At 34.3% G+C, this 26679-nt stretch overlaps 2 protein-coding genes across 3 annotated transcripts in view; one reads left to right on the top strand and one right to left on the bottom strand.

Moving 5' to 3' along the window:
- The window catches only part of LOC129000837 (fidgetin-like protein 1), a 59444-nt gene extending 37048 nt beyond the window's left edge, over window positions 1-22396 (top strand). The window contains exons 3-12 of one of the 2 annotated variants that reach the window (XM_054427916.1): window positions 53-352; window positions 4846-5030; window positions 5614-5759; window positions 6475-6637; window positions 7232-7340; window positions 10365-10482; window positions 11578-11692; window positions 15582-15710; window positions 18463-18654; window positions 22083-22396. In XM_054427916.1, coding sequence (XP_054283891.1) covers window positions 53-352; window positions 4846-5030; window positions 5614-5759; window positions 6475-6637; window positions 7232-7340; window positions 10365-10482; window positions 11578-11692; window positions 15582-15710; window positions 18463-18654; window positions 22083-22211 — 1586 coding nt within the window. In that variant the 3' untranslated portion in view covers window positions 22212-22396. The remainder of the gene's footprint in view (window positions 1-52; window positions 353-4845; window positions 5031-5613; window positions 5760-6474; window positions 6638-7231; window positions 7341-10364; window positions 10483-11577; window positions 11693-15581; window positions 15711-18462; window positions 18655-22082) is intronic. The other variant, XM_054427993.1, reaches the window with a different exon arrangement.
- A 1410-nt stretch (window positions 22397-23806) lies between these two features.
- Window positions 23807-24838, bottom strand: LOC128999374 (uncharacterized). Its single transcript, XM_054425846.1, has one exon. The coding sequence runs from the start codon at window positions 24836-24838 to the stop codon at window positions 23807-23809; it is 1032 nt and encodes a 343-aa protein (XP_054281821.1).
- Window positions 24839-26679: the final 1841 nt, after the last annotated feature.

Below are 26679 nucleotides of genomic sequence, written 5' to 3'. Positions count from 1 at the left end.
GTATTTTTATAAAACAATATAAGCTACAGAAAATTGTTTATGATTTTTTTAGATAGTCAAAAATGGGAAAGCAAAGCCAATGCTTTAGAACTGATGAAAAAGTATCTTAAGCCTTCGGAAGGAAAGTGTTACAATAGCAGCAAGGAAGGATGTAAAGCCCAGGTTCCCTCCGGCCGTCAACTAGAAATGTTTTTGAAAAACAAGAAACAAGTCACAAAAACTCTACCTTCTCTCTCTAATATACCTCTTTATTTCTCTAATAATCATTCTTCCAATTTGCAAATAGGGAAAGTGATGAATGAAGACAGAAAATTTCCTCAGGTTAAACAGGAAAGGAAAACACAATCTTTAAGTAAGTTTCTATCACTATCGTTTCTTCATAATATTGCCAAACGGCTTAATCATTTTCAAAATAAACTTATCACACACTTTTTTAAAAATTTCTATATTTCGGCATTAGCCTTCTTCAGGAAGCTGAATTTTTATTTCAGGATTAGTGTTGCCTACAGTATTATTTTGAGGCTTCTGATTGGCTGAGGGAACATCTTTACCCCAACGATACGGATGATGACAACGGCCTCGGTGGTGCAGTGGATAGAGTGTTGGGCTTATGATCCGAAGGTCCCGGGTTCAAATCCCACCCGTAGTACTATTTTTTTTATTGGATTTTTTTTTCATTATCAACAAGTTTGGTTGGTTTGGTTAGGTTATGACGGTTTAATTTTAAAATTAAAACATTATGAAATTGAATTTGACCCATTTAAGTATAGTTTTATTTTATGAACAGAAATATTTTTTTCGGTTAAACCTTCATTTGACTTTTCATTGTTAGCAAGTCTGGTTAGTTTGGTTACGTTATGATAGTTAAATTTTATAATAAAAAATTATAAAATAGGATTTGAGGCATTTATAATTTCATTTTATGAACATAACTATTTTTTCGATTAATAAACCTTCATTCGATTTTTTCATTGTCAGCACGTTTGGTTGGTTTGGTTAGGTCATGACGGTTTAATTTCATAATAAAAAAATATTAAATTGAATTTGAGGCATTTATAATTTTATTCTATGATCAAAAATAATTTTTCAATTACTAAACCTTCGTTATAGTCAATCAGAAGCCTCTAAATGACACTGTTGGCAAAATTAATCCTGAAAAACAAATTGTGCCTTCAGGAACAAACACAATAACAAATAGAAGTGTTTACCACTCTGAATCATATGGTTTTAGCAAAAATCCAAAATACATATAATTTATGAAGAAGTAAAAAAGAAAATGTTTTGATAGAAAGAAAATATATATATATATATATACCATCTCAAATTTAGACCAGAAGGTGTTTTAGATTTAAGTATTAATTGATGAGCTCGCTTTTTAAGTCTGATGCGTCTTTTGCCAATTTTCTTATTCCTTTTAATGAATAACATTGTTCAAAATTTTGAGAATGTTCTCTCGCATGAATAGCCACAGGTTTTTGTTTATCAGGATGGTTTACGTCATATCTGTGGCCATTCATACGAACTCTTAGAGCATTTGTGGTTTTGCCAATGTAGTCTTTAGGACAATTTTTGCATGAAATTTGGTAAACTACATTAGTAGACTCGCAGGTGATGTTACTATTTATGTTATAACATCTTTTTGTTTGCCTGCTTGTGAAAGTTTTTGATGGGATGATTAATTTGCAAGTGGCACATCGTGGTTTGTTGCATTGATTACAGCCCGAAGGTTTTGCTGATGGTCGGGAAGTGGGAGGTAGTTTGGGTTTTGAAAGAATGTCTTTTAAGTTAGGAGCTTTTTTGTATATTAGTCTTGGGGGTTTGGAAAACAAATTATGGGTCAGAGGTGAATTTGAAAGAATATTATGTGCCACTCTTAAAACATTATTAACTTTGTAAAGGCCAGGAAAGTATTGGGTGATGAATTTTGGATCTTTTTTGAAATTATCTGTGCTAGGATTTTTTGAGCTTTTTATTTGACTGTCTATTAAATTTTTAGGATAACCTCTTCTGTTAAGTGAATTGCTGAGTTTTTCAATATAATTTTGGTAATCACGATTTTCAGAACAAAGGTTTTTTGCTCGTATTGATAGGCTTTTTGGTATGGATTTTTTAATGTGTGCAGGATGACAGCTTGAGTAAGCTAAGTAATCCATTGTATTCGTATCTTTTACATGGATTTTGGATTTTAACATACCATCTCTAACAAAAACGTCAACATCCAAAAAAGTAACAATATCTTCTGAGAAGTTCCAGGTAAATTTAAGGATTGAGAATTGATTTAGATTTTCAAGGAAAGTTTGCAGGTTTTCTAGTCCATGTTCCCAAACCATGAAAATGTCATCAATAAACCTATACCAAATTGAAGGTTTCAACATTTGTGAATTTAGAAAAAGTAATCTCCAACATTTCTGATCCTAAATTTGAATCCTCACTGCATTCAAAGGATAATCTTACAAAAAATGAAAGAAAAGCTATACGTTCATTGAAAGAAAATTCTTCCATAATAATTTTAAAAGCAGATAAAGGCAACAGTACAGTAATCTTGAATCGTGAAGATTATATAAAAGAAGCAGAAAGACAACTGAATGACGCTGAATTCTACGAAAAAATCCCAAATGACCCTACCTTAACTTTCAATGATGACATTTCTAAATTTTTACAAAAATATGGACCAAATGAAGACCTAAGTCAAGAAACTATAAAACTTTTGAGCCCTCTAAATCCAAGAACACCAATTTTTTATCTTTTACCTAAAGTCCACAAACCCATTCGACCACCACCTGGAAGACCTATCGTATCTGGATATGGATCACCCACTGAAAGGATTTCAGCATTCGTTGATGACACCCTCCAACCATTAGTGAAAACTTTACCGTCATATATAAGAGACTCCAAAGACTTCCTTAATAAAATTAAGAACATAAACACCCCACTAACGGACAATACTATATTGGTGACAATTGATGTGGTTTCACTATATACTAACATCCCACATGAAGAAGGAGAAAAATCTGTAAAGAAATACCTAGAAAAACGTCCAGTTAACTCCAAACCTAGTGCAAACTTTATTATAAACTTAATTCATTTTGTTTTAAATTCACAAATGTTGAAATCTTCAATTTGGTATAGGTTTATTGATGACATTTTCATGGTTTGGGAACATGGACTAGAAAACCTGCAAACTTTCCTTGAAAATCTAAATCAATTCTCAATCCTTAAATTTACCTGGAACTTCTCAGAAGATATTGTTACTTTTTTGGATGTTGACGTTTTTGTTAGAGATGGTATGTTAAAATCCAAAATCCATGTAAAAGATACGAATACAATGGATTACTTAGCTTACTCAAGCTGTCATCCTGCACACATTAAAAAATCCATACCAAAAAGCCTATCAATACGAGCAAAAAACCTTTGTTCTGAAAATCGTGATTACCAAAATTATATTGAAAAACTCAGCAATTCACTTAACAGAAGAGGTTATCCTAAAAATTTAATAGACAGTCAAATAAAAAGCTCAAAAAATCCTAGCACAGATAATTTCAAAAAAGATCCAAAATTCATCACCCAATACTTTCCTGGCCTTTACAAAGTTAATAATGTTTTAAGAGTGGCACATAATATTCTTTCAAATTCACCTCTGACCCATAATTTGTTTTCCAAACCCCCAAGACTAATATACAAAAAAGCTCCTAACTTAAAAGACATTCTTTCAAAACCCAAACTACCTCCCACTTCCCGACCATCAGCAAAACCTTCGGGCTGTAATCAATGCAACAAACCACGATGTGCCACTTGCAAATTAATCATCCCATCAAAAACTTTCACAAGCAGGCAAACAAAAAGATGTTATAACATAAATAGTAACATCACCTGCGAGTCTACTAATGTAATTTACCAAATTTCATGCAAAAATTGTCCTAAAGACTACATTGGCAAAACCACAAATGCTCTAAGAGTTCGTATGAATGGCCACAGATATGACGTAAACCATCCTGATAAACAAAAACCTGTGGCTATTCATGCGAGAGAACATTCTCAAAATTTTGAACAATGTTATTCATTAAAAGGAATAAGAAAATTGGCAAAAGACGCATCAGACTTAAAAAGCGAGCTCATCAATTAATACTTAAATCTAAAACACCTTCTGGTCTAAATTTGAGATAGTATATATATATATATATATATATATATATATATATATATATATATATATATATATATATATATATATATATATTTTCTTTCTATCAAAACATTTTCTTTTTTACTTCTTCATAAATTATATGTATTTTGGATTTTTGCTAAAACCATATGATTCAGAGTGGTTAACACTTCTATTTGTTATTGTGTTTGTTCCTGAAGAATGTCCTGTGCTAATGCCGAAATATAGAAATTTTTAAAAAAGTGTGTGATAAGTTTATTTTGAAAAAAATTTCTATCACTATCGTAATTCACACATGTGTTTGTTGAGTTCATTTTAATTCTTGTAATACTTTTACTGCAAAAGAATAATTTAAACTGTATAAAAAACTAATGGGTTTAAAAAATGTTTTTAAAAGGTAGGCCTAATATTTGAAATTGAATCGAATGCATGAGTAGCCTATAACCTAATTAAAAGTAAACACCATGAATTTAATGTACCGGTAATGGGTGAGGGTTTTGCTATATTTAATTAATATTAACATTAACTAGTCTAGGATGGCAATTTCATCTTTCTGCCTCTTCATTGGGTGTTCATGGGGGTAATCTTCTATTTCAAGCTTTAAATGTTCTAATTCCATGCAGCAGAGACAGTTATTTCTTCAAATTTAAGACACAACAAGAAATAATAATGTCCATCCTTAGATTTCCCAGTATCAAAGCAACAACCGCAGTCATTCAAAAGGACTTCAAGCGAAGGAAACAAAGTACAATCCAGCTCTGGCATGATGCGAGCTATAGAGAGCCGAGTGTTTAGAACCAACCAGAGCTCTCAAGCTCCTGCCAAGCCGCAGTACACCCCGTCTTTCAGGACTGCAGGAACTGAGTTGGTGAGTTTAGTCTTGTTTCTGAGACTAAATATCAATTTAGTTTCACTCATTTTACCAGATGGAGCACATTGTTTAGTGATGTGTAATGAGATCAAAAAATTAATAATTGATTTATTTTTATGCACATTTTTATTGTGTTTTTCTCTTGTCTAATAAGCACAATAACTAACATTAAAAACAAGGTGTTGGTTAACTCACACATTGTAAAGACAAAGAATCCACCATCTTTTTTACTGTGCTACCTCTAACCGAGCTATCCACTGTATTTTTTGTGGGCCCCTCCAAAAAACCTCTATCACAGATATAAATTACAAAACAAGTTTCTCGTATCAGGTAAAGATTATAACCATATTGTTGAGTTATCGCATAAACTGTTTTAGGTTAAGATTTTGTTCTGTTACTAAGGTTTAGGTTAAGATAAATCAGTATTTAATGCTTTAAGAGTTGAAGCAAGAATATGCAATTTAATCAAATTGCATGTAACCCAAATGGGTAGCGTGGTTCTTTGGTAGGGCTGTAGTTTCCCAACCATTTAGATATCAGGCAACTACCTAACTATGTGACCTATTCTTATATTTTACAGAAACTGCAGAATTCCAAGAAGTATGGCAACCAAGCAGCTGCAGGTACAGACACAGCTAGCTATGGAACAAATAAAAAATCTCTCGGAGGCCGCACTCGCTCTGTCAACAGCAAGTTTGTGGTTCCAGTCAAGTCAGATTCTCAGGAGTAGGTCAAATTAAACCAAGCAAATTTAAGAATAATGGGGATATCAGCTAGTTTACCTTAGAAGAGAAGTACAGGTAGGCCTTAAAACAAACAGAAGACACATAAAGCACACAATCAGAGAAATAAAGTTCATTTCAAAGAATTTTCTTTCTGTATTTGTGTGTTTTATGGCCTACCTGTACTTCTTCTAAGGTAAGCTAGCTGATATCCCCTTTTATTCTATAACTCAAAATCCTGGCATTGATCTTTTTCTTGAACAAAATAAACAAATTTATGGTTAATTTAAAATTAAGATCCTGTGTAGTTGCAGTGACTACCGCTGTTTCCTAATAATGAGTACATCATCAGTTAAAAAGCAATTGTCACATTGTGTATTCCTTTAAATTTGAGATAATAATTATAAGGGGGTTTTACAGCTTAATTTTTTAAACCCTTATAACTTACACTTCCAATAAAAGTTAAAGAAGTAGGTACTGTCTTTTGCACATTGGTTGGTGTTATGAGTGAAACACGCTAGAAGGTAAGCTCAGGCTTTCATTCAAGCACTCACATTGCAGTGGTCACTGTACAACGTATTATTGATATACATTCTCTCGTTGTTATTTCCTTGATTTTTATTTTTCCTCTCAAAATAAATTCAGATACTGTAATTGGGTCGCTTGACTAAATGGATTTATACTGTATATAGTGTTTTATCAATGCACCTTTTTTATAGGGAACAATTTCATGAAAACGAAGAGGGAGAAAGGGAAGACGAATCTTTAAGACTGATAGATCCCAAGTTGGTGGATTTGATACGAAGTGAGATCATGGATCATGGTCCGCCCGTACATTGGGATGACATCGCAGGATTAACTTTTGCCAAGGCTACAATACAGGTAGGCTAGTGAGGTGGTGAGCTAAGGAAAGCATATGACGAATTTAGCATTTTTAATACTGTAGAACTCCAATAATCCAAACCAATTGAGAACCGTACCCAATATGGAAAGACAAACTTTCGGATCGTTGGATGTGTGTGTAGACCTACAGAAATTCGGGGGAATTTTATAGAAAAGACGTGGAGTCGAGATGAGCTTTAACTGTGTGATCTACATTACTGCAGGAGATGTTCGGAATTTTGCCGGGATCACGGAACACGATGATGATGCGTCCACAATCAAAAGGAGACGATGATAATGTTTAGATAACCACGGATGATATTCAGGATTTTGCTGCGATCACGACTACTTTCTTCTTTAATAAAGATTACTGAAGGTCATTATTAAGGTTTTTAAAATTCTTTCTGCGAGTGATTTGGATAACCAGGGATTCGGATAGGGCCTAGATGGATTTCTATTAGAGGATTGTTAAAATAGATTAAGTTAACAACCATCCCAGCTGTAAGTGTAATTGTATAGTATGACAATAATATATCCGTTATATAGTAGGTATATTGCCATAAGTTCTAACAGTGGGTTTTTGATTTCTAACAGGAAATAGTGGTGTTACCGATGTTAAGACCAGACATCTTCACTGGATTGCGAAGGCCTCCCAAAGGAATTTTACTCTTTGGACCTCCAGGAACAGGAAAAACACTAATTGGTAATGTTTCTTTGTATTTTAAAATCTCTAATAGATGTGGATAAACTTGAGAAAACCCCTGATTTCTGTAAAGAATCCTTATATATAATACGTGAAGGCGATTTCTTGAAAACACTACTCCTCCGTTAATAATGGACGGATTTTTACAAACGACGTGTCAAAATAAAGTATTTTTTGTGTAGACGCCCCCTTTCACCAATTCATGTAATAAAAATCCTCGGGCTTTGCCCCACAGGCCATCAAAGTTGGATTTTCTCCCATAAGATTAACATGGGGGAATTTAAATATTTAATTGGAAACTTTGTCCCCACTAATTTGAGAGAACGGCTGGGCGTAGAAACTTGGTAGAGGTGTCCAAAGAAAGGTCTTGGTCTGTAGATGAGATATCAAAAGAAAAACTAAGCAAAATCCCTTAGGGCTCTGCCCCAGAAGCCTTTAAAGATCCCTCCACAGAGTTGTTTACATTTTGGCCATGTGAATAATACTTTTTAATAAAACAGCTGTTCATTTTTAAATTGTATTTCAAACCACACATATTTATTGGGTTACTGAATTGTACCAAATAAGTATTTGCAATGTTATTTTCTGATTTTAAAATTAATTTTCCTCTTTATCATGTCATGTTTTGCAATATAACGTTCTATTACGAAATCAGTGGAAAATCCTCTGATCACAGAAATTCTTAAATTATTTCTTATTGAACTATCTTATATCTATTGTACAGGTTGGTGTCTGCCTTTTTCACCACTTTTGCCTAAATTTTATCATATTATTCTACACATATCAAATATTCATGTAGAAATATCTGCTCTTATCGTGTCTAATAAAATCCAAACATAGAAACATTGCCTAAAATGGTACCCATCTTGACAAATTATTTGCACCTGCCTATATTACGGACTTTGGCGCACTGGGTTGGTAACATTATTGAAAATAACACGACATTTTGGCTGTAAAATATGGTACAAAGAGAAAATACTATTTTAGCAGCTACTGTCATGACAGAAAGGTCATATTCCTTTTAAACTAGACCTCATAATCCTTTATAAGATACGTTGATTTACAATATGTAAACGTCAATATATACGCAACAGCCAATTTACAGTATTTTTTTCTTTTTGGAAATGTCCCATTGCTATGTCATTTGCATTATTTGTTGCCAATGAAGCCGCAAGACCATATAAACTAGGAGGTCCCTAACAGTTTAAGAATAAAAGCCAACTTCACTTCAAGTATTCCACTACACCTATCATTCCGTAGAGAGATTATATTGACAACTTTATGTTATTGATAAGGCTGAGACAACTAACTGACATCCCCCATGTCAAGGAATTCCAGCTTTAACAGTAACCCCACAATAAATTTCTCATAACTATGCTAGAGGGTTCATTCATTGACACAGAAGTACGATATGAGCTGACGCGACGTGACGAAGGAAAAATCAAACTTACACTGTAACGGACATACCTCCCTTTGAAGTTAGAACATTTCTTCCCAAAAAATATTTTCTTTTCAAATAAAATCATATTACACTGATGAAATCACAGAAGTGTTTAACTACAAAAGACCCACCAATACGATTTTAATACTATTTAAAGGTTCTTCCAAAGGAAGAGATATCATATAACATACTAATAATAACTCCGATGAGTCAAATGACGTACGGTATGGGAAATATTTTAATCATTGAATGATCAACCAAATTTGGTAACTAACGCAATTTAATTCATTATTGTTTTCACACTTACTACCCTTTAAACAATGCTAAATGCTCAAAATATGATTTCACCCAATTTATCGCAGTTAGATGAATTAACGTAAGCCTTGAAAGTAACCGTCGATTTCGACGGGTTTCCCCTAGTATAATATATTTTTGTTCTAGTTATACAATTCTGTAGTGCTCAATTTATTCAACGAGGCTGAAGCCTATTCTTTCCTAATCCATATTTTATTGCTATCTGATCATTATCTTACTATCTGATTACCTTGTTGCAGTTGTTTATACTGTATACAGGGTTATTCTAAATGATGGACCCATTTTAATGCTTTATAATTTTTATACTATTAAACTTACCGCCATAAAATACACATCAAACGAAAAAGTAACTCAAAGAGTTTATGCCTTCCAAAGACACATCATTTAACAAAATCGATCCAACAGACCTGTAGATTTAATTGTACAAAGTTGAAAAGTAATCTCCAACTTTTTTTTCCACTAGAAATTTGGAGGTTACTTGACGTTTTTGCAAATAACTTTTAAATGGTGAGGAAATCGACCAAAGTGGTAGGTAATATTCCGAAAGAGAATAAAATTTCCTACAATCTACTATTACGCATATCTTGAAAATACTCAATAAATGTAGCCTAAATTTGGCTTAAAATAAAAAAGTGTGAAATTTAATGTTTGCTATGTTTATTGTCTACATTGAAGACGGGGATTTTTAATTTTTTTAATTTTGAGGCAATTTTGGGTACCTTTCTTGAGTATTTTCAAAAAATGCTTAATAATAGATTGTAGGAAATTTTATTCTCTTTCAGAATAACACCTTCCACTTAGGTCGATTTCCTCACCATTTAAAAGTTATTTTCAAAAACGTCAAGTAATCTCCAAATTTCTAGTGGTAAAAAAGTTGGAGATTACTTTTTAACTTTGTACAATTAAATCTACAGTTCTGTTGGATCGATTTTGTTAAATTATGTGTCTTTGGAAGGCATAAACTCTTTGAGTTGCTTTTTCGTTTGATGTGTATTTTATAGCGGTAAGTTTAATAGTATAAAAATTATAAAGCATTAAAAATGGGCCCATCATTTAGAATAACCCTGTATTTTGTGTTATCAATAACCAGAAGTTCACTAAGAAGTGTTCTTTCTGCAAAAAGAACTTCTAAATCACTTTCATTTGAAAGTTTCTCTACTCTCTCCTAATTGACCTAAGCAATGAATCAATACAAGCTGTACTTCAACATTAGTACAGTTGAGAAAAAAATGGATGTAATAACGAATGTGTTATGTGATTGTTGCCAGGCAAGTGTATTGCATCACAATCCAAGTCTACATTCTTCAACATCAGTGCTTCCTCTTTGACGTCCAAGTGGGTGGGAGAAGGAGAGAAGATGGTCCGCACGCTGTTCACTCTAGCCAGGTTAATTTATATTTTTGAATCCAAATCCAGCAAATATTTTATCCAAATAAATTTCTGTTGTAATTTCCTTAACACTTACAATTTGTTATTGAATTCAGATTTAATTTTCATACAAGGTTCATTACACATTTTGTTAACACCATAGGTTTATATCAACCCTTTTTGGGCAGGAGGGTTACTAGACCTAATACAGGTAAAAATTTCTAAAATGAAAATTATCTAAGACCCTGAAGAATTGTGTGGATGGATGTGATACCCATCCATGAATATCTAGAAAAATGCCAGATGTATCTACAACCTATCTCCACAGAATGTTTCAGGTTACTAACCAAGAATAAAAAGTGGCTATCTTATTTTTTGGACAAGATTTACATTGTAAATGAACAATTTAATGTAAATGATAATGATGTTGTAAATTTGATAACGATTTATGTCCTAAAATATGTTCAATCAGTGTGATAAGCGTGGTGTGCCACCTTCCACTTTTGTAGAACGTGGAAAAGTTGTGCCATAGTAATACGAAGAATCTGGTTACTGGCCAAACACAAACCTGTCAGTCTACAGAATTGGTAGAACTCATTTGTCCTACATCTCCAAAATTATAAGTGGTTATAGGGGTTGATATCCCATTTCAGTTATTACACTTCTGTATCAATTGATTTGCTTGTTAAATCACTATTTTGTAGAGGATAAACCACTTAATGCCACAAGATCGTTACACTGCTATGAAAGGGGTTATGAAGGGGAGCAAACCTTTCTCTAAATCTATTCCCCCTGAACTGACCCAGCTCCTTACTCATTGCCCTAACCTTGGTTCATTCCTCTTGGGTCCAATCTTTTTGCAGATTTGTTCTCTGGAATTCTCTTGAAACTGGTTATAGTTTCAATTTTCCCCTTGAACTGATCATTCCCACCAGTAGATCTATTCCCCTCCAATCTTATCTTTCTCTGGATACATTTTTCTATGAACCGACCTAATTGTAGATTATATTCCCTCTAATTTGACATTTTGACATTTCAACATTTTACTGTATTCATTCCTTCCCCTGTCACCAGATTTATTTCTGTTCATTAATGTGTCTGTTTTGGTTGCAGAGTTCATCAGCCTGCAGTGGTTTTCATTGACGAGATTGACTCATTGTTGAGTCAGCGAAGTGAGACTGAACACGAGAGTTCTCGTAGGATCAAAACTGAGTTCCTTGTTCAGTTGGTAAGATAATGTGAAAAGTGATAATGTGATATGTGTTAAGATGTTGTCAGTGCACTCTCACTCTATTCTAAATCTTCAGCCTTGTTGCTATTTGAACTACTATGTATTGAATATTGTGATAGTTTTTCAGCTCTAATGTAGCATAAAATGAGTATGTTTCATTCAATCCTTAAAATACCAAAATTTACTCTCTTGAATCATTACCTGGAATTCCAATCAATCAATTAGTCAATAAATTAAAAACTCGGATCCATTTTCTACCTTTAATATTATATTTCCTCAAGTGGTAATAATAGCAAAGAGGGGCTATCTTTACCCACAATACAATTATTAATGCAATTAGGTAATGCCCACAAGCCTGTGTCTAACCATTGTGAAATTTATTAGGTAGTATGTGCCATGTTCTACTTTCTTTAATTGTTGGATATAAATGTTTCAGTCCCCGATATTTTTTTATCATCCCTAGTGATGTAAAATACCCAGGTATTTAAAACTCGGGGTGGATACCCAAAATCCATAAATACCCGGGTATTTTGGGTATTTATGAAATCAATTGAAATTAATTTATATTTACCCCTAAATATGTTATTGTTATCATTACATGATAAATTAGGATAGTCTATAACGCCTTTAACAGTAACTTGAAGCTTTGCTAGCACCTTTTATTTAATGATTTAGCACTTTTCTTTAATAATACATAAAGTTTCTAAATAAGCATGGGGTTTTGTGTCTTAAATCGAGTAACATCAGTTAAATTTAACTTACTAAAAAATAGTATATTAAAAAGGCTGTGGCTATTTCAATTTTTATCATTTTATAAATTTATAACTAATTAAATAACATAAACAAAATTATTTTAATTTATAAATATCCGGGAATTGTTGGGTATTTATGATGCAAAATTTTTATTGTATCAATGGCTTGGAAGGCTAGACAGACCTAAGGCCTGATTGACATAGGCAGAATGGCAGAATACTAAGTAATTAAACATTTCTGTGTTACCGCTTAGTTGAAAACAATAATATATTTGGATAAACCTACTAAAAAATGTATCTCCTGTTTTTTGGTCTAACTTAATATAATTTTGAAAGATTTATTGTGCTATAGATTCAAATGTTTTGTATCACAAGTTTATGAAATTAGTTTTTTTTTTTTTTTTTTGATACCATTGATACCAATAAAACATCTAGAACAAAAATATTACTAAATCCTGCCATCCTACAGATTGAATTTTAATAATTTTCTTAAGTTGTTTACAAAAAAGCCACTATGTTAAATTTTCCTGTCTTTCTAAATAATAATAATTACTTTGCAAATAATTTTTTCACTTTTAATCAAATAAATTCATCTATTTATCATAGAAGTTAAAAAATCATAAGTAGTCAAGACCAGTGCAACCATGCGACCAGGGTTCTTATGCCGATTATGCTTTATGCTCAGTCCTGGATATTTATGGCAATTATACCCAGAAGTAAAATACTAGTAGTGACCATATGAAATTTTGTTTAACACATTTAATCATCATTTTACTATCCTTACTGGGTAATAATTGCAAAAAAAAAACATCTCAATCTTCTCTAGCTTTAATAAAAATTATAAATACCCAGTTTTTGGGTATTTACCCTGGACTGGGGTGAAAACCCAATTTATATTTACCTACCCACTGGGTATTTACCCGGCCCACATCACTAATTATCCCCCAAATATTAAGTTTACATTCCTCTCACTAAACCTACGAGCCTATGTGAGAGGCATTTCATATGAATTACTAAGTCAGTATATTATTATAATCATTACATAACTATAAAATTGATACTGACAAAGTACTGTAATAATGTATTACTTACTGAAATAAAAATGATTTTTATTTGATACTAGCAGAGTACCCGTCCTTCGTACGGGGTTGGAATATAAGTTTAAAATGCGTAGTGCAGTTATACTCAAGCTTTGCATTTGCAATGGGGAAGGACACAGTTTGATAAAATTTGCTTCTTTAAATTGACGGTATTCTATAGTATTACACATCTACCAACCATAATGTTCTACCACTTCACACTTAAACAATAAAGAAAAATAAATAATTAAAAATTCACAAAAAATTACAAATTATTCATGACATAAAAAAATAACTGTAAACAATCCTACTTTGACAGTTCTCATTGTGTATCACAGTTTGTTGTTGCTGCTTAGTTCAAATTAGCTGTTTAAATAAACGCAAAAATAATAATAGTGCTGCACCCTGTTGGTAAAAATATAACTTTTTAATCTTTTGTATGTCATAGAACCAACTTTTTTTAGTTGAAACAGCTGACTAAATGCTTTAATTCCCTTTAAATATGAATACTCATAAGGTTAACATGGAGAACTGCAGAGCCACTGGGGCGGAGCCCGAAAGGATTTTTGAGATAATAATATACCTATATGTTAATCGGGAATGTAAGCTATCATCATGCCAAATTTCAGCCCAATCCGTCCAGTGGTTTATGCGTGATTGAACTTCAAACAAACAAACAAACAAACACACAAACTTTCACATTTATAATATTAGTAAGATAAGATGATCCAGAAAGTAAATACTGTTTTGGAAAAAAAAATACAGATAGTTTTTTCAACAAAATTTATTTCTATAAGAAAGAGGATATCTTAAACAATTTTTCTACATACTTTCCGTTTCCACCATTGTTTCGACATTTGTCGTAGTGAGGAACCAACTTTTCTATACCCTCTTCATAGAAAGATGCCGCCATTGAAGAGAGCCATTGCCGAACACCGTCTTGAGCATCGTCATCGCTGTTAAAGCGGCGCCCTCCGAAATCCTGCTTCAAGTGCAAAAACATGTGGAAATCAGATCAGGGCTGTACGGCGGATGGTCAAACTGCTCCCAACCAAAAGCCGTGAATAAGGTTTTGAATGGCACCAGCTGAATGGGGACGTGCGTTGTCATGGATCAACACAATGCCTTCACTAAGCATTCCACGTCCTTTGTTCTGAATCGCACACCAAAGTTTTCTCAGGGTTTAACAAGATTGTTCCGCATTGATTGTTTCCCCTCTGGGTAGAAAATCAACAAGCAGAGAATCCCCTTACTGTCCCAGAACACAGTGCACATTTTTCTTTTCGGCAAAGTTGTTTTGGACATTTTGATTTTTGGGGGATCGTGAGTGTCTCCATTCCATTGACTGTTGTTTGGATTCTGGAGTGACATGACAAACCCAAGTTTCATCACCTGTAACAATCTTGATTCAGAATTCTTCTCCTTCATCATTGTAACGAGTGAGGAATGTCAAGGCACTGCCAAGTCGCTTCTTTTTTGTGTTCATCCGTAAGCATTTTCGGAACTCATCGGGAACACATCTTGTGATAATTCAAGCGATTAACCACAATATCATGCAAAAGAGATATTGAAATTTGTGGGAATTCATCAGAAAGCATTCTTATGGTAAAATGTCTGTTTTCACGAATTTTTTCATTGACTTTTCCAACCAATTCCTGACTCACAACAGATGGCCGCCCGCTGCGAGCCTCGTCATGAACATTGATCGCCCATCATTGAATTGCCGAACCCATTTTCTTGCCATTCCATCACTGATAACTTTTTATCCATAAACTTCTGTACGTCGGCAATGAATTTCAGCAGGCTTCACGTTCCTCGTGTTCAAAAATCGTATTAAAGAACACACTTCACAGTCCGCAGGATCAGAAATTGTTTCAAACATTTTGAGTGCACACTAACTAATGTAAACACAACTTTACTACTTTATTGGGATTGTTCTAGATGTTATCAATAGCAGATATCAGACCATAAATAGATTTTATTGTGTTTGAAGAAGTAGTTATAGTTCTAGTATCTGTAGTAATGCTGTTCGCATGTTTGTGTTTGTTTGAAAAGGATGGAGCTGGGACTGGAGAAGAAGACAGAATACTTGTGATTGGAGCCACAAACCGACCACAAGAGTTGGATGAGGCTGCTCGACGACGGTTGGTTAAAAGGCTTTACATTCCACTGCCAGACCATCCGGTAAGGTTCTCAGTTTGCTTTGATTTTAATCTATCTGCCCTTAAGTTATTTTTTCATTTTTAAGAGGGGGAGACAATTTTAAGCAGATAAGGATATGCAGGATTCCCCACTTTCTCACGTCCCTGGTAACCCACTAAAAACCACCCCTCTTCTTGCACTTGCTCAGACCATGAGAAGTCTAAGGTCCAATCTTCCTATCTTCTTATCCACAGTCTAAGTGACCATCGCGTTTTCTGTTTTGGGTACTGCCATCATGAGATTTTTCTCCTCTAGCCATGATTTTAAGCCATTATCCTTGTATCACGGAACAGTTCCATGATGGCTGTATCGGGCTAAAATCTCGTATCACGGAACAGTTCTGTAATAAGTACATTGCCACTTAATTTTATTATTTTGTCGTGTACTACCCAAATATTCTTAATATGAATATGTAACAATGTATAAAGAAATAAATGAAAGTAATAACTAAGGACACCCTAAAGGATTTCTTTGCATGGCAAGACCACACACAACACTGAAGAAGCTTTTCCATTTCACTTGTTATCTATTATACCAATGTTATTTATTTGAATTTGACGCTGTAACATTTCTTGATGAAATTGTAATAAAGGAATTGTCTATTGTCTATTAAGGTTCATTAAAAAATATACAATTAATTAATTACATTTTATTGGCTTAGGTTATTAAAAAAAAATAGGTTTTTCAAATTTCTAGTAGGCCATATTTTACAAAAACATATGTAGAATCTATTTTTATTTATTTAGTATTTTTACAAAAGGAATTTATTCTAAACTAGCTGTGTGCCCGTTCTACGCAGGGGGATCTTATAGTAGTCAGTTGAAACCTTCTTATATAAATAACAGCAGTTGGTTTGCATATTTTCAGATATGCTGACAAAACTATTATATATAAACCTTCGCAAATACAGTATCTGACAGTTTCAAGCCAAAAATTACTTTATAGATCTACGAGGCATAGCCCTAAAGTAGGCCTATAATTGAAAGTTACTTTCCACAATGGTTAAAAGTAGTTAAAATACTACCCAAACCTCACCATTAAACATTGACATTTTCATTATCAAAGGTGCTCTTGTCCTTTCCGTGAAACACTGAGAAATAAGGACATTAATGCGTTACCAACAGACATATACACAGGAATTTGCTACGCTTTAACCATAGCAAAGTACATATGAAATTAATATTTGAAATCTTTGTTAGTGTCATCAAACTTTATCATAACAATTTATATTTGCTTAGTCCGAAGATGACCCGAAATGCAGTCGAAATGACAGCTTACTATATGAAATGAAGTACTATAGACGATTTAGATTGATAATTTACAACACACAGGCCACGAACTATTGATACATAAAACCGTAAACAATTTATGATGGTTTGCTCAACAAATGTTGTAGTCAAATGTGTTATGATTTTCTTAGCACAAACTAACATTTTGCAATCCAGACAGAAAAAGCAAAACTTATACAGTAAAACATTAAATAAATTGAATATGGCTGTAATAAAAAAGGTACAACACCAACGATAACTAATTTCTAAATAGTGATGTGTAGGTGCGTAAAAATGATTCTTGCTTATACCACCGGTTCTAAGGAAAAGAACCAGTACAAGAACCAATGTTTACAGTTAAGACCTATAGTACATCCGACCAATTAAATGCGTTAATCATTGATCTCTCTTGGTTTTGGATTTTCTCAAAATAAGTCATCGGAAATCAAAGCTATTTCCCATTAATTGCATTATTTCTAAACAACTTTTAATTTAAACAAATCGGTGACAGTTTGAAAAAAACAACCTTATCCAAACAACTTTTTGTTATTTAGTAGATGATGTATTCTCTAAACGATGTTTGGTATACCTAGTAAACATCAGAAGGAAATGTGAAAAAATCACACAATGTTGGGTTTATTGGCTGTATGGTCGAGCGATTGCAGAACATAGCGGTGAGTAAACCAGTAGAAACTGAGAGCACAGACTATAGAATACTGTAATGTCGAGAGTGACACATTGGAAAAGCGAGTTTAGCATCATCCGTAAACCGGTAAACTTCTGCTACAATCACCCACTGCAGTTGTGATTTTTTACTTTACACACAACTGTCCTTGAAGCGCCGTCAATGAGTGGAAACCTTATTTGTAAGCTATTGGCGACGACGATTTAATAAATGTAAGTTTCCCAGCCCTATACAACACTGATTCAAGATCTCTCTCCCAGTTATCAAAACTCAAGAACAATTTTATACACAAAAAATCTCTAATTTCATTTACCTGCTAATTTTAGTTTTGTACGGTTACGGTTACATTATTGCACTTGCGATTAATTATATCCGTTATGTAAGGAAAATCGTTTTTAATCTCACTTGGTTTGGATTTGCTTTCAAAACGTGATTGGAAATGGTTGTGGTATTTGTAAACAACATTTAATGTAAACATATCAGTGACAGCTAGAAAAAATAATCTTGATCCGAACAGCTGTTCGTTATTTCATAGATATGTGATAAATATTGGGAGAAAACTTGACAAAAATAGCACAAAATTAGGGTTTTAAACGTCCGTCACTTTATTTACAAAGTAGTGAGACCATATTTTGATGGCTTAAGACACTCTCCAATCCAATGAATACATTAAAATGATTTGGATCTCGATAGGTACTCTCGTTTTTAAGGAGAAGTCCGTGTCAAATGCCTCAATCCTCATTTCTTCATTCATCAGTGTCATCTGATGTTGATGTTTTAGGCTCGCTGTCAGATGGTGCAGACACTGATGTCCTCGGAACGTCATGATCTGACAGTCACTGAGGTGGAGGAGATCGCAGCTCTCACTGATGGCTACTCAGGAGCTGACATGAAGACACTGTGTCAAGAAGCCTGTCTTGGTCCCATACGTGCTCTCAGCTTCTCGGACATTCAAAATATCAACCCTGATCAGGTATGTATGACACACTCTTTGTTTGATATTTACTAATTTTTTTAAGTTTCATATTTTCCTCTTGTAACATAGAACACATCTTAACCTATACGCTCTAGTTGATATCAGGGCCATATTTCCGAATAGGCGGACTAGACACATGCCTAGGGCGGCAAATTTTAGAAGGCGGCAAAATTTTGGAAAATAAATAATCAAAACGGAGGTTTAATTTAAAAAAATAAATGTAGAACAATTTTTTTTTAGAACTGCAAAAATGCTATTTTAAATACTTTGATTGGGTATACACTGATTCCAGAACTCATTAAAGTCAAAGACTATAATTTATTATGCGGCTGTGCCGTGTTTTCTGTACTGCCCTGTTGGTCTGGCAGACACGTCGCGGCTTGCGGGCGTGGGCTGCCGGCCGCTGCGTACGCGTAGTGTAGGCCAACCTCCCCCTGCTATCGTTCGTTACTACGCAGCGGCAGCGTTTATGATATCTGTAATATGGACATACTGATGTTAGCTAAGAGAAGCTGGTGATCGATCTCATCACTTATTAGATGTTGAAGATAGCTTCTTTGATGAGCTTGTACACTTTAAATCCTATATTGAAAGTTTCAAAGCAAGACTTGAAAAATAAAGAAAACCCTAGCTAAGATGAGATCAAAAACTTATATTTAACTCGAACTTGAAGCCAAATGTCCAAGTGAAAACCCTAACAAAATCACTTCACTAAGGCTTTTGAAAGAAATTGGAGAAGATAAACTATATAAGCTATATAAACTGCTCACCAGAAAGATCATTTTCATGCCTTCAAAGGGCAACAAATTATTTAAGAAGCCGATATTCTGACAAAAGACTTTGCTAACTAGCAGTCTTGAATATTGAAGAACTACTGAACTCCCTGGACTTAACTTGATCAGTTATTGATTCATTTGTTAGGCTAAAATCAAGGAGGAACGTGTGAACAAACTACTAACTTAACCCATTGGCGCTGACTGACTTACGAGCGTTACACGTACGGCCGCTGCAGGCCCGGCGGCCGACTTACGAGTGCCGCTCGTGTCACCGCTAGGCAGCGCCATTAGTTATTTAGTTATTATCTTTTTTCGCCCTTTTTGTTTCCTCTTACTATTATAATGTTTATAAATATCTTGCTTCTTGATTTGCGTATTTACTCATTTATTTTAGCGAATAACAAACAATTTTGTGTTGCCATGGAAACCACATATCACCAAAAATCAGCTGCGGTAAGGTAAACAAACAATTTTTTTTTAAATGTTATCTATAAGTATAAAAGAGGATGTTTGTATATATATTTGTTTGGCAGTGATAAACTCAGACACCGCTGAACCGATTGCCACGAAACTTGGTACATACGTGTAGAATGTCATGGAATAGGTTTATACACCATCAATTTCCTGATCCGTCCAATCGGCTCCGCCCCAGTGGCTCTGGAGTTTCCCATGTTAACCTTATGAGAAATGGAATTAATGAATCTTAACAGCTGTTTCAATTAAACAAGTTGGTTCTGTTCTATGATGTTCAATAGCATTAAAGTTACAAGGATTACCAACAGGGTGCAGCACTATTATTTCTTTTACATTTATGACAACAGCTAATTTGCAACCAAAAGGTGAGTGAGCGTAGCGAACAAACTTCAACCTGGAGGCGAGTTAGCGTAGCGAACGAGCTAACCTGAAGGCAAGTGAGCGCAGCGAACGAGCTCCAACCTAAAGGTGAGTGAGGGTAGCGAACGAGCTCCAACCTAAAGGTGAGTGAGCGTAGCGAACAAACTTCAACCAGGACGTGATTGAGCCATGCGAACGAGATCATCTTGAAAATTAAGAAGTTAAACGGGGCAAAGCCCGCGGGTTACAGCTAGAGGTCTCTATCTTAACACAGTAAAATATGGCTGTCAAGATATTATTTAGGCAAGACAACGTCTGCCGGGTTCAGCTAGTTACTTATAAAAGTACACAACTTTTGATTTTTCTACGTAGGGAATCGATTGAACTTTATAATGGTAGTGTTATTTGGTGTCTGGATTAATCTTGGAATTTGTATATCAAGTTAACTTTCAAAATATTGTTTTTAAAATTTTATTTTTATAATCTTTATATATAATTTTTTTTAATTTTAGAACTTTTACTATCCAATTACCACTTTTCTGTAGACAATTTTACTGTGAAGAAAATGGTGAAAGAATTATTAATTTATTACCTGAGGTTTTCTTTATATAGCAGTTAGAGTAAAAGTCTACAAATTCGGTAAAATTAATTGCCGCCAGAGGGTGCTGCAGGTAGCGCATTAATTCCTTCCCCAATGGGTTAACTTATACAAAATTTTATGTTATTCTTCAAAGCAGGGCCTGTCATGAATGAATGCTTATAATAACGCATGTCATTGAACACTTTTTTTAGTCAGATCCACTTACTTTTTTTGTTTTGATTCATTTAGTTTTCAAATAAAACAGTTTTGTAAATAAAAGTATTTGTGACTGTATACCTGACTAAAAGTTTACAATGAAAAGCATTATAGGAACCTTTTGTATACGGACGTTATTGTGAGCCGTTTTCGCACCACAAAACGTGATTATGCCTTTTTTGATTGGATACAATACAACAATGTTGCATTCCATGTATCCAAAACGGAATTGCGTTTTGCATGAAAACGGCAAAACAAAAACGTCTGTAAAAAAGGGCGCAAAATGTTATCAGATTTGTTGATGCAGCATGCAATTGCCTATTTATTACTTTTCTACAAAATCAGCTGACAGGGCATGTATTGGGGTAATCTTAAGCCTCGTTCACACGGGGCGAGTTTACACGCTACTCGCCAGCGTGTAAGAAGCCGGCGAGTTGGCGAGTGCACTTGTATGCATTCACACAGAGCTTGTCCACTTGCCAACTCGCTGACGTGTAGAAAGACGTCGGCGAGTGCGCTTGTAGTCGTTCACACGATGCTTTTTCCACTCGATCAGTAGCTGGCTTGAACTAAATCCTCCGACATCTTCGAATAACATGCGCACAAGCACAAGCAACTGTGTTCACACTGGGCTACTTAACACGCCTACTCGCTCAAAAGCTGGCGAGTTGGCGTGTAAAGTAGCGGCAGCATCAACTTTTTCCAGAGCTTTTTTACAAGCAGCTTTTGAGCAAGTACGTCGTTCACACTGAGCTATTTTACTAGCTGCAGGTAAAAATTCAGGCTTGTAGCTTGTAAACTCGCCCCGTGTGAACGGGGCTTTAGTGAGGTCGGGGAGCATGCTGAAGAGGGGTGGCGGGAGATAGTTAAATACGTCCCTGGTTGATATAGGCTAACGATAGTAAGCCTACTGGCTTACTATTTCTAGCTGACGCTTCTATCCCCATGTAGATAGAAGCTTCTTAAAAAATACACACAAAATATAATCTGGTGATTATTTCCTCATCTTTTGTTGGCAGGTAAGACCAGTAACCGTGAAGGACTTCAAATCTGCTTTGCAAGTCGTCCGATCCAGCGTCTCTCCAAAAGATCTGGAAACTTATGTAACATGGAACAACACATATGGTTCCGGACATACTACTAAATAATCTTAAGTCAGTCTGGTTTTTTGAGTTGCTCATTCTTAAGTTTTGAAAATGTTAATTAGTTTGAATGCCCAATTGTTAAATAGGTGATATGTGTAAGCAATACTGTAATATATTTTTGTTATAAGTTTTTTGTAATAACCAATCTTATAGCTTGCTACCGTTAAATAAAATATTCAATTATTTGATATCTAGTTAATGGTTTTTTCTACCTACCATTCCTTCTTAATAAGCATCTATACAGGGTTAGTAAAAAGTGTGGAGACCCCCTGTTATTTTTTTAACGGCCTATCCTAGAAAAACTAAACTCGGCACACCTTTATGACATGTTATGAAGTACTTTTTGGGCATAACCGTCACTTGGTGTACATCCCTAAAATGGGGGATTTTGGGATTTTGTTATTGTAAATTTGTTAGTGAAGTAGTAAACAACACAAAGTGGAACTTAGATAAAATCTTTTGAACAAACAATTTCTTACTTTTAAACTGAATACTTTACAATGGATTGTTCTTTTGCACGGTAATGTATAATGTCGGAAGACTAAGTTACCACCAGTGTATACTCAATGCTACCACGCAGAGGTATTGTTCCTCGAAATGAGAGCAACAGGCACCAGATTTGGCACGATATTAATGGAAGAAGAATAAATGAGCATCGGATGAACATGAATTTATTCCTGTGTGTGGATTACCACTTTTAAATTAGATTGCATTACACAGCGTAGGACCAATGAACGGTTGGTGCATTCATTGTGGTGCATTGCGCAATTTGATTTGGTGAAATTGTGGCGCAAGGCCGAACCTTCATAAAAGTTGGCATTTATTTGAAAATCCAGTGTTTACCCATGGTCAACTTTATGTTGCTTTTAGATAGGTAAAGAGGCCAGATGATGTTAAAATAGTACTAGAACCAAATAAAGACCAAGGAATCGACCAAAATGGATACCATACAACATATATTGTTTTGGAGAGATTTTGTTAAAGAATTAGCATTTTAGAATTTTGATGACGACGAGGTTTAATATTTACGTTATTTATAGAAATACAGTGTTTGGCTAGTTGTTAGTTGAGTTTGAGTTAGCTATAATTTTATACATTGCCGTTTGTACAACTGAACCAAGATAAATTATTTGAAATGTCATTATTACACAATAATAATGATTGTGCAATATTTAATTTCGTTTATAAAAATGCAAATCGCGACGTTAATGGCTGTTTACTAATGATTTGGTCCATGGTCTTTTGAAAACATGCCACCCCGTTGGTTACACCAAATGGGATTCTTCTGAATTGAAAAAGACGACCAGCAGCCTCAAAAGCAGTGTACCTCTTCTCTTCGTCAGAAATTGATATTTGATAGTATGCTTGCTTTAGATCAATGGCACTAAAAACCTTGTTCGTCGCTACAGTGGATACTAGATCATCTATGTTTGGTAAGGGATAGGCGTCTAAAAGAGTAAATTTGTTTATCGTTTGCGAATAGTCCACACACAGTCGCTTCTTCCCTTTGTCGTTTGTAACAACCAACACTTGTGCACGCCAAGGTGACGAACTAGGTTCAATGATCTCCTCAGTCTGTAGTCTTTCCATTTCTTGTTTTATAAATTGCATATATCTTCATCTGAGTAACGTCGTGATTTTGTGGCTATTGGCTTACAATCTGGAGTTAAATTGCAGAATAGTTTGGGTGGTTCAACTTTGGCACAGGAGCACACCAACAGAGGAGGTTTCTTACCTCCAAACCAAACCTGTATATTTGAGTGGAGTTTCATGATATCATGTCCAATAAGCACGTCAGTCCAAAGATCTTCAAGAACAGTCAACTTAAAATTGTTGTAATTGTGATTCAACTGATTTAGGTTGATTTTAACAAACCCATGGAAGTTTGATTTCATATTATAAGCAGCTAGTGATACTTGTCCACTTTCATTATACATTTTAATTTTGTTTAACTGAACAAACTTCAAGTTTACAAAGCTTGATGTACTCCCGGTGTCTATTAAGCAATTGGCTTTCAGGCCATTCACTTTAGCTTCAACTGTAGAGTCCTTCAATACAGATGTATTATGTGTTGTTGCTATTAGTGCAGCTGATGTACTAGACGTCTTCTGTTTTACTTTAAAATGTTGAGTTGGATTACTTTTACAGACTCTCGCATAATGCCCTGTCTTGTTACATTTCCCACAAGTTGCTTCTCTGGCTGGACAGCGATCTCTAGAGTGTCTGTCATACCCACAAAAATAACACTTGCCATCAACATTTTTAATAGCGGACACAGTCGCTTCTTCCTTTTGTTGTAGTGGGAATTCGTACTGACAAGCTTGCTGTGCCAATTCATTCGTTGCAAAAGTTTGCATTCCGTACATAGATTTTGGATAGCTCTCGACTTGAGCTTCAGCCATTTCAAGATCTCTAGACTGTTTCACTGCTTCAGCTAGGTCTAAAGTTTTATTTTCAAATAGTCTCTGTCGTATGTATGACGAGGCTAAGCCATTGATAAAAGCATCACGAATGTAGTGATCCCTGTATTGAATCGCATTAACAGCTTCAAAAACGCAATCTTGGCTCAAAAGTTTCAGTTCCGACACATATTTGTCAATAGTCTCACCTTGTTGCTGTTTTCTAGTCATTACTAAATATCTTGAGAATATTTCATTCTTTTGTTTGATGTAAATTGAGTTAAGAACTCTCAAAGCGTCTTGGTAAGTTTCAGATTCCTTGATAAATCTATAAGTAGTAAAAGATAATCGATTAGTTAGTTTGTCCTTGTCTTCAACGAATTCTGTCATGGTTAGAAAGTCTTCGAATGTTTGTAACCAGAGTGCGTCCATTCCTCTGAGGCAGTTGGAGATTCCGGGCCAATTTGCAATTTGTCTGGTCTAAGGAATTTCTCCATTCGTAGCACTAACTGAGTTTATCAATGAATGAATAAAATTGTTTTAAGAAAGACTTAGTAAACCAAAAGTATGGCTTTTATTCATTCAAAATGCAATATTCTTTGGGTGGTTTTGTTTCTGTACCTGCTATCTTGTTGATTTTCTCATTTGAATGAATGTTTTCTTCTACTATATGGCTTTCGTTCTTTGCCAATTCCATGATGGAGGCAAGTTTCACTACATCTTGAAACGATGAAGCAGATCTTTCTTGTAATGATTTTGTTCTTATGTCTGAATTGCTAATACCTCTTATAAACTGCATGCGTGGTAATGTGTTTGCAATTGATTTCCCACAATTATTACAGTTGAAATCACAGTCTGAAGATAACTTTTGAAGCTCAACGGAATATATTTTTACGGTTTCTTCAGATTCTTGTGTTCTTGTCATAAATTTGTGTTGTAAGGTCCAAGTACTAGGTTTAGGGTCAACATAATCAACCAAAAGACTTACTAATTCAGCATATGTTTTATCTAAAGGACTTTCAGGAGCGCACAAATCATACAGCTTCTGATGTAAATGTGGCGTTAAGGCATGTAGCATTGTATACACTTGATCCTTTGGTTCCAATTCTTGGCTATGTAGATATAGAAATATCTCAAATCGACGAATGAAGTTCTTGAATGATTCATTTTCCTGATATGGTGTGAAAATCATTGAGGAAGTAGTGGATCGACGTTGTGGAGAAGACAAATTTGATATACTAGGCACAATATTTTGAATGTTCACTTGTAGTTCTGAAAGCTGTCCCATACGTTTTTGTAACTCATCCATTACCTTGTAATATTTGTCCTCCATTTCTACTCTGTAATCAATTTCTTTCTCAATTTCAACTTGGTTCTTCAGTTTTCTCATCTATTAATTGTTGTACAGAATTAAATCTTTCCCAATAATCTTCAATTGTTGTTATCCTGGTTTTTATTACTTCTTTTGACATGTTTTGTAGGTTTGCTAGCCATCTTTCAGCCTTAGACAACTGACCCTTCACTACTACTCTAATCTTCTTTAAATCAGTCAAACTTTCAGTGTTACTTAGGTCACTCATATTAAAAAACAAATTGTAGGCTAATAAATAGAATGTAAAAAAAAATTAAAAACTGGTTTTCCTCGTCGCCAAACTGTTACATATTAAATAAAAGATGTGTAAAATAAAATAGGTGTATTCTGAAATGAATCCTAAATAACAATGATTGTAAACAAAACAAAGTTAACTTATTAAACACTAGCAACAGAGCCCGTTGTAGTTAAATACAACGGTCCCTAGAAAGTACAGTAGTACATAATATATGCCCTTGTAAGTACCTGAATATTTTTTAAAGAATGAAATTGTTTAGAAAATAAACTGATATTCTAAAAGAGTAAAATAATGAAAAACAAATACAATTTTACAAAAATATTTTATTTACTGTATTTCTTTGTAAACAACATTCTTTGTAAAGACTTCATCCGATTGTTTTAATAATCTTCCTTGTTCTTTGCCAGGGATAATTTTAATTTTTATGTCTTCAAACCTTTTAACCCTTGATATTGCAACATA

Source organism: Macrosteles quadrilineatus, unplaced genomic scaffold, assembly GCF_028750875.1.
Source record: "Macrosteles quadrilineatus isolate MER2022 unplaced genomic scaffold, UCM_ALF_1.0 Scaffold_1__1_contigs__length_201487025, whole genome shotgun sequence".
Classification (NCBI taxonomy): domain Eukaryota; kingdom Metazoa; phylum Arthropoda; class Insecta; order Hemiptera; family Cicadellidae; genus Macrosteles; species Macrosteles quadrilineatus.
The sequence above is the reverse complement of the archived record's forward strand: the minus strand, read 5'-3'. Positions and strand labels throughout refer to the sequence as shown.

What these genes read in the sequence shown, in the direction of transcription:
- LOC128999374 (XM_054425846.1), bottom strand. Translation starts at nt 24,838, where the DNA reads ATGACTAGAAAACAGCAACAAGGTGAGACTATTGACAAATATGTGTCG.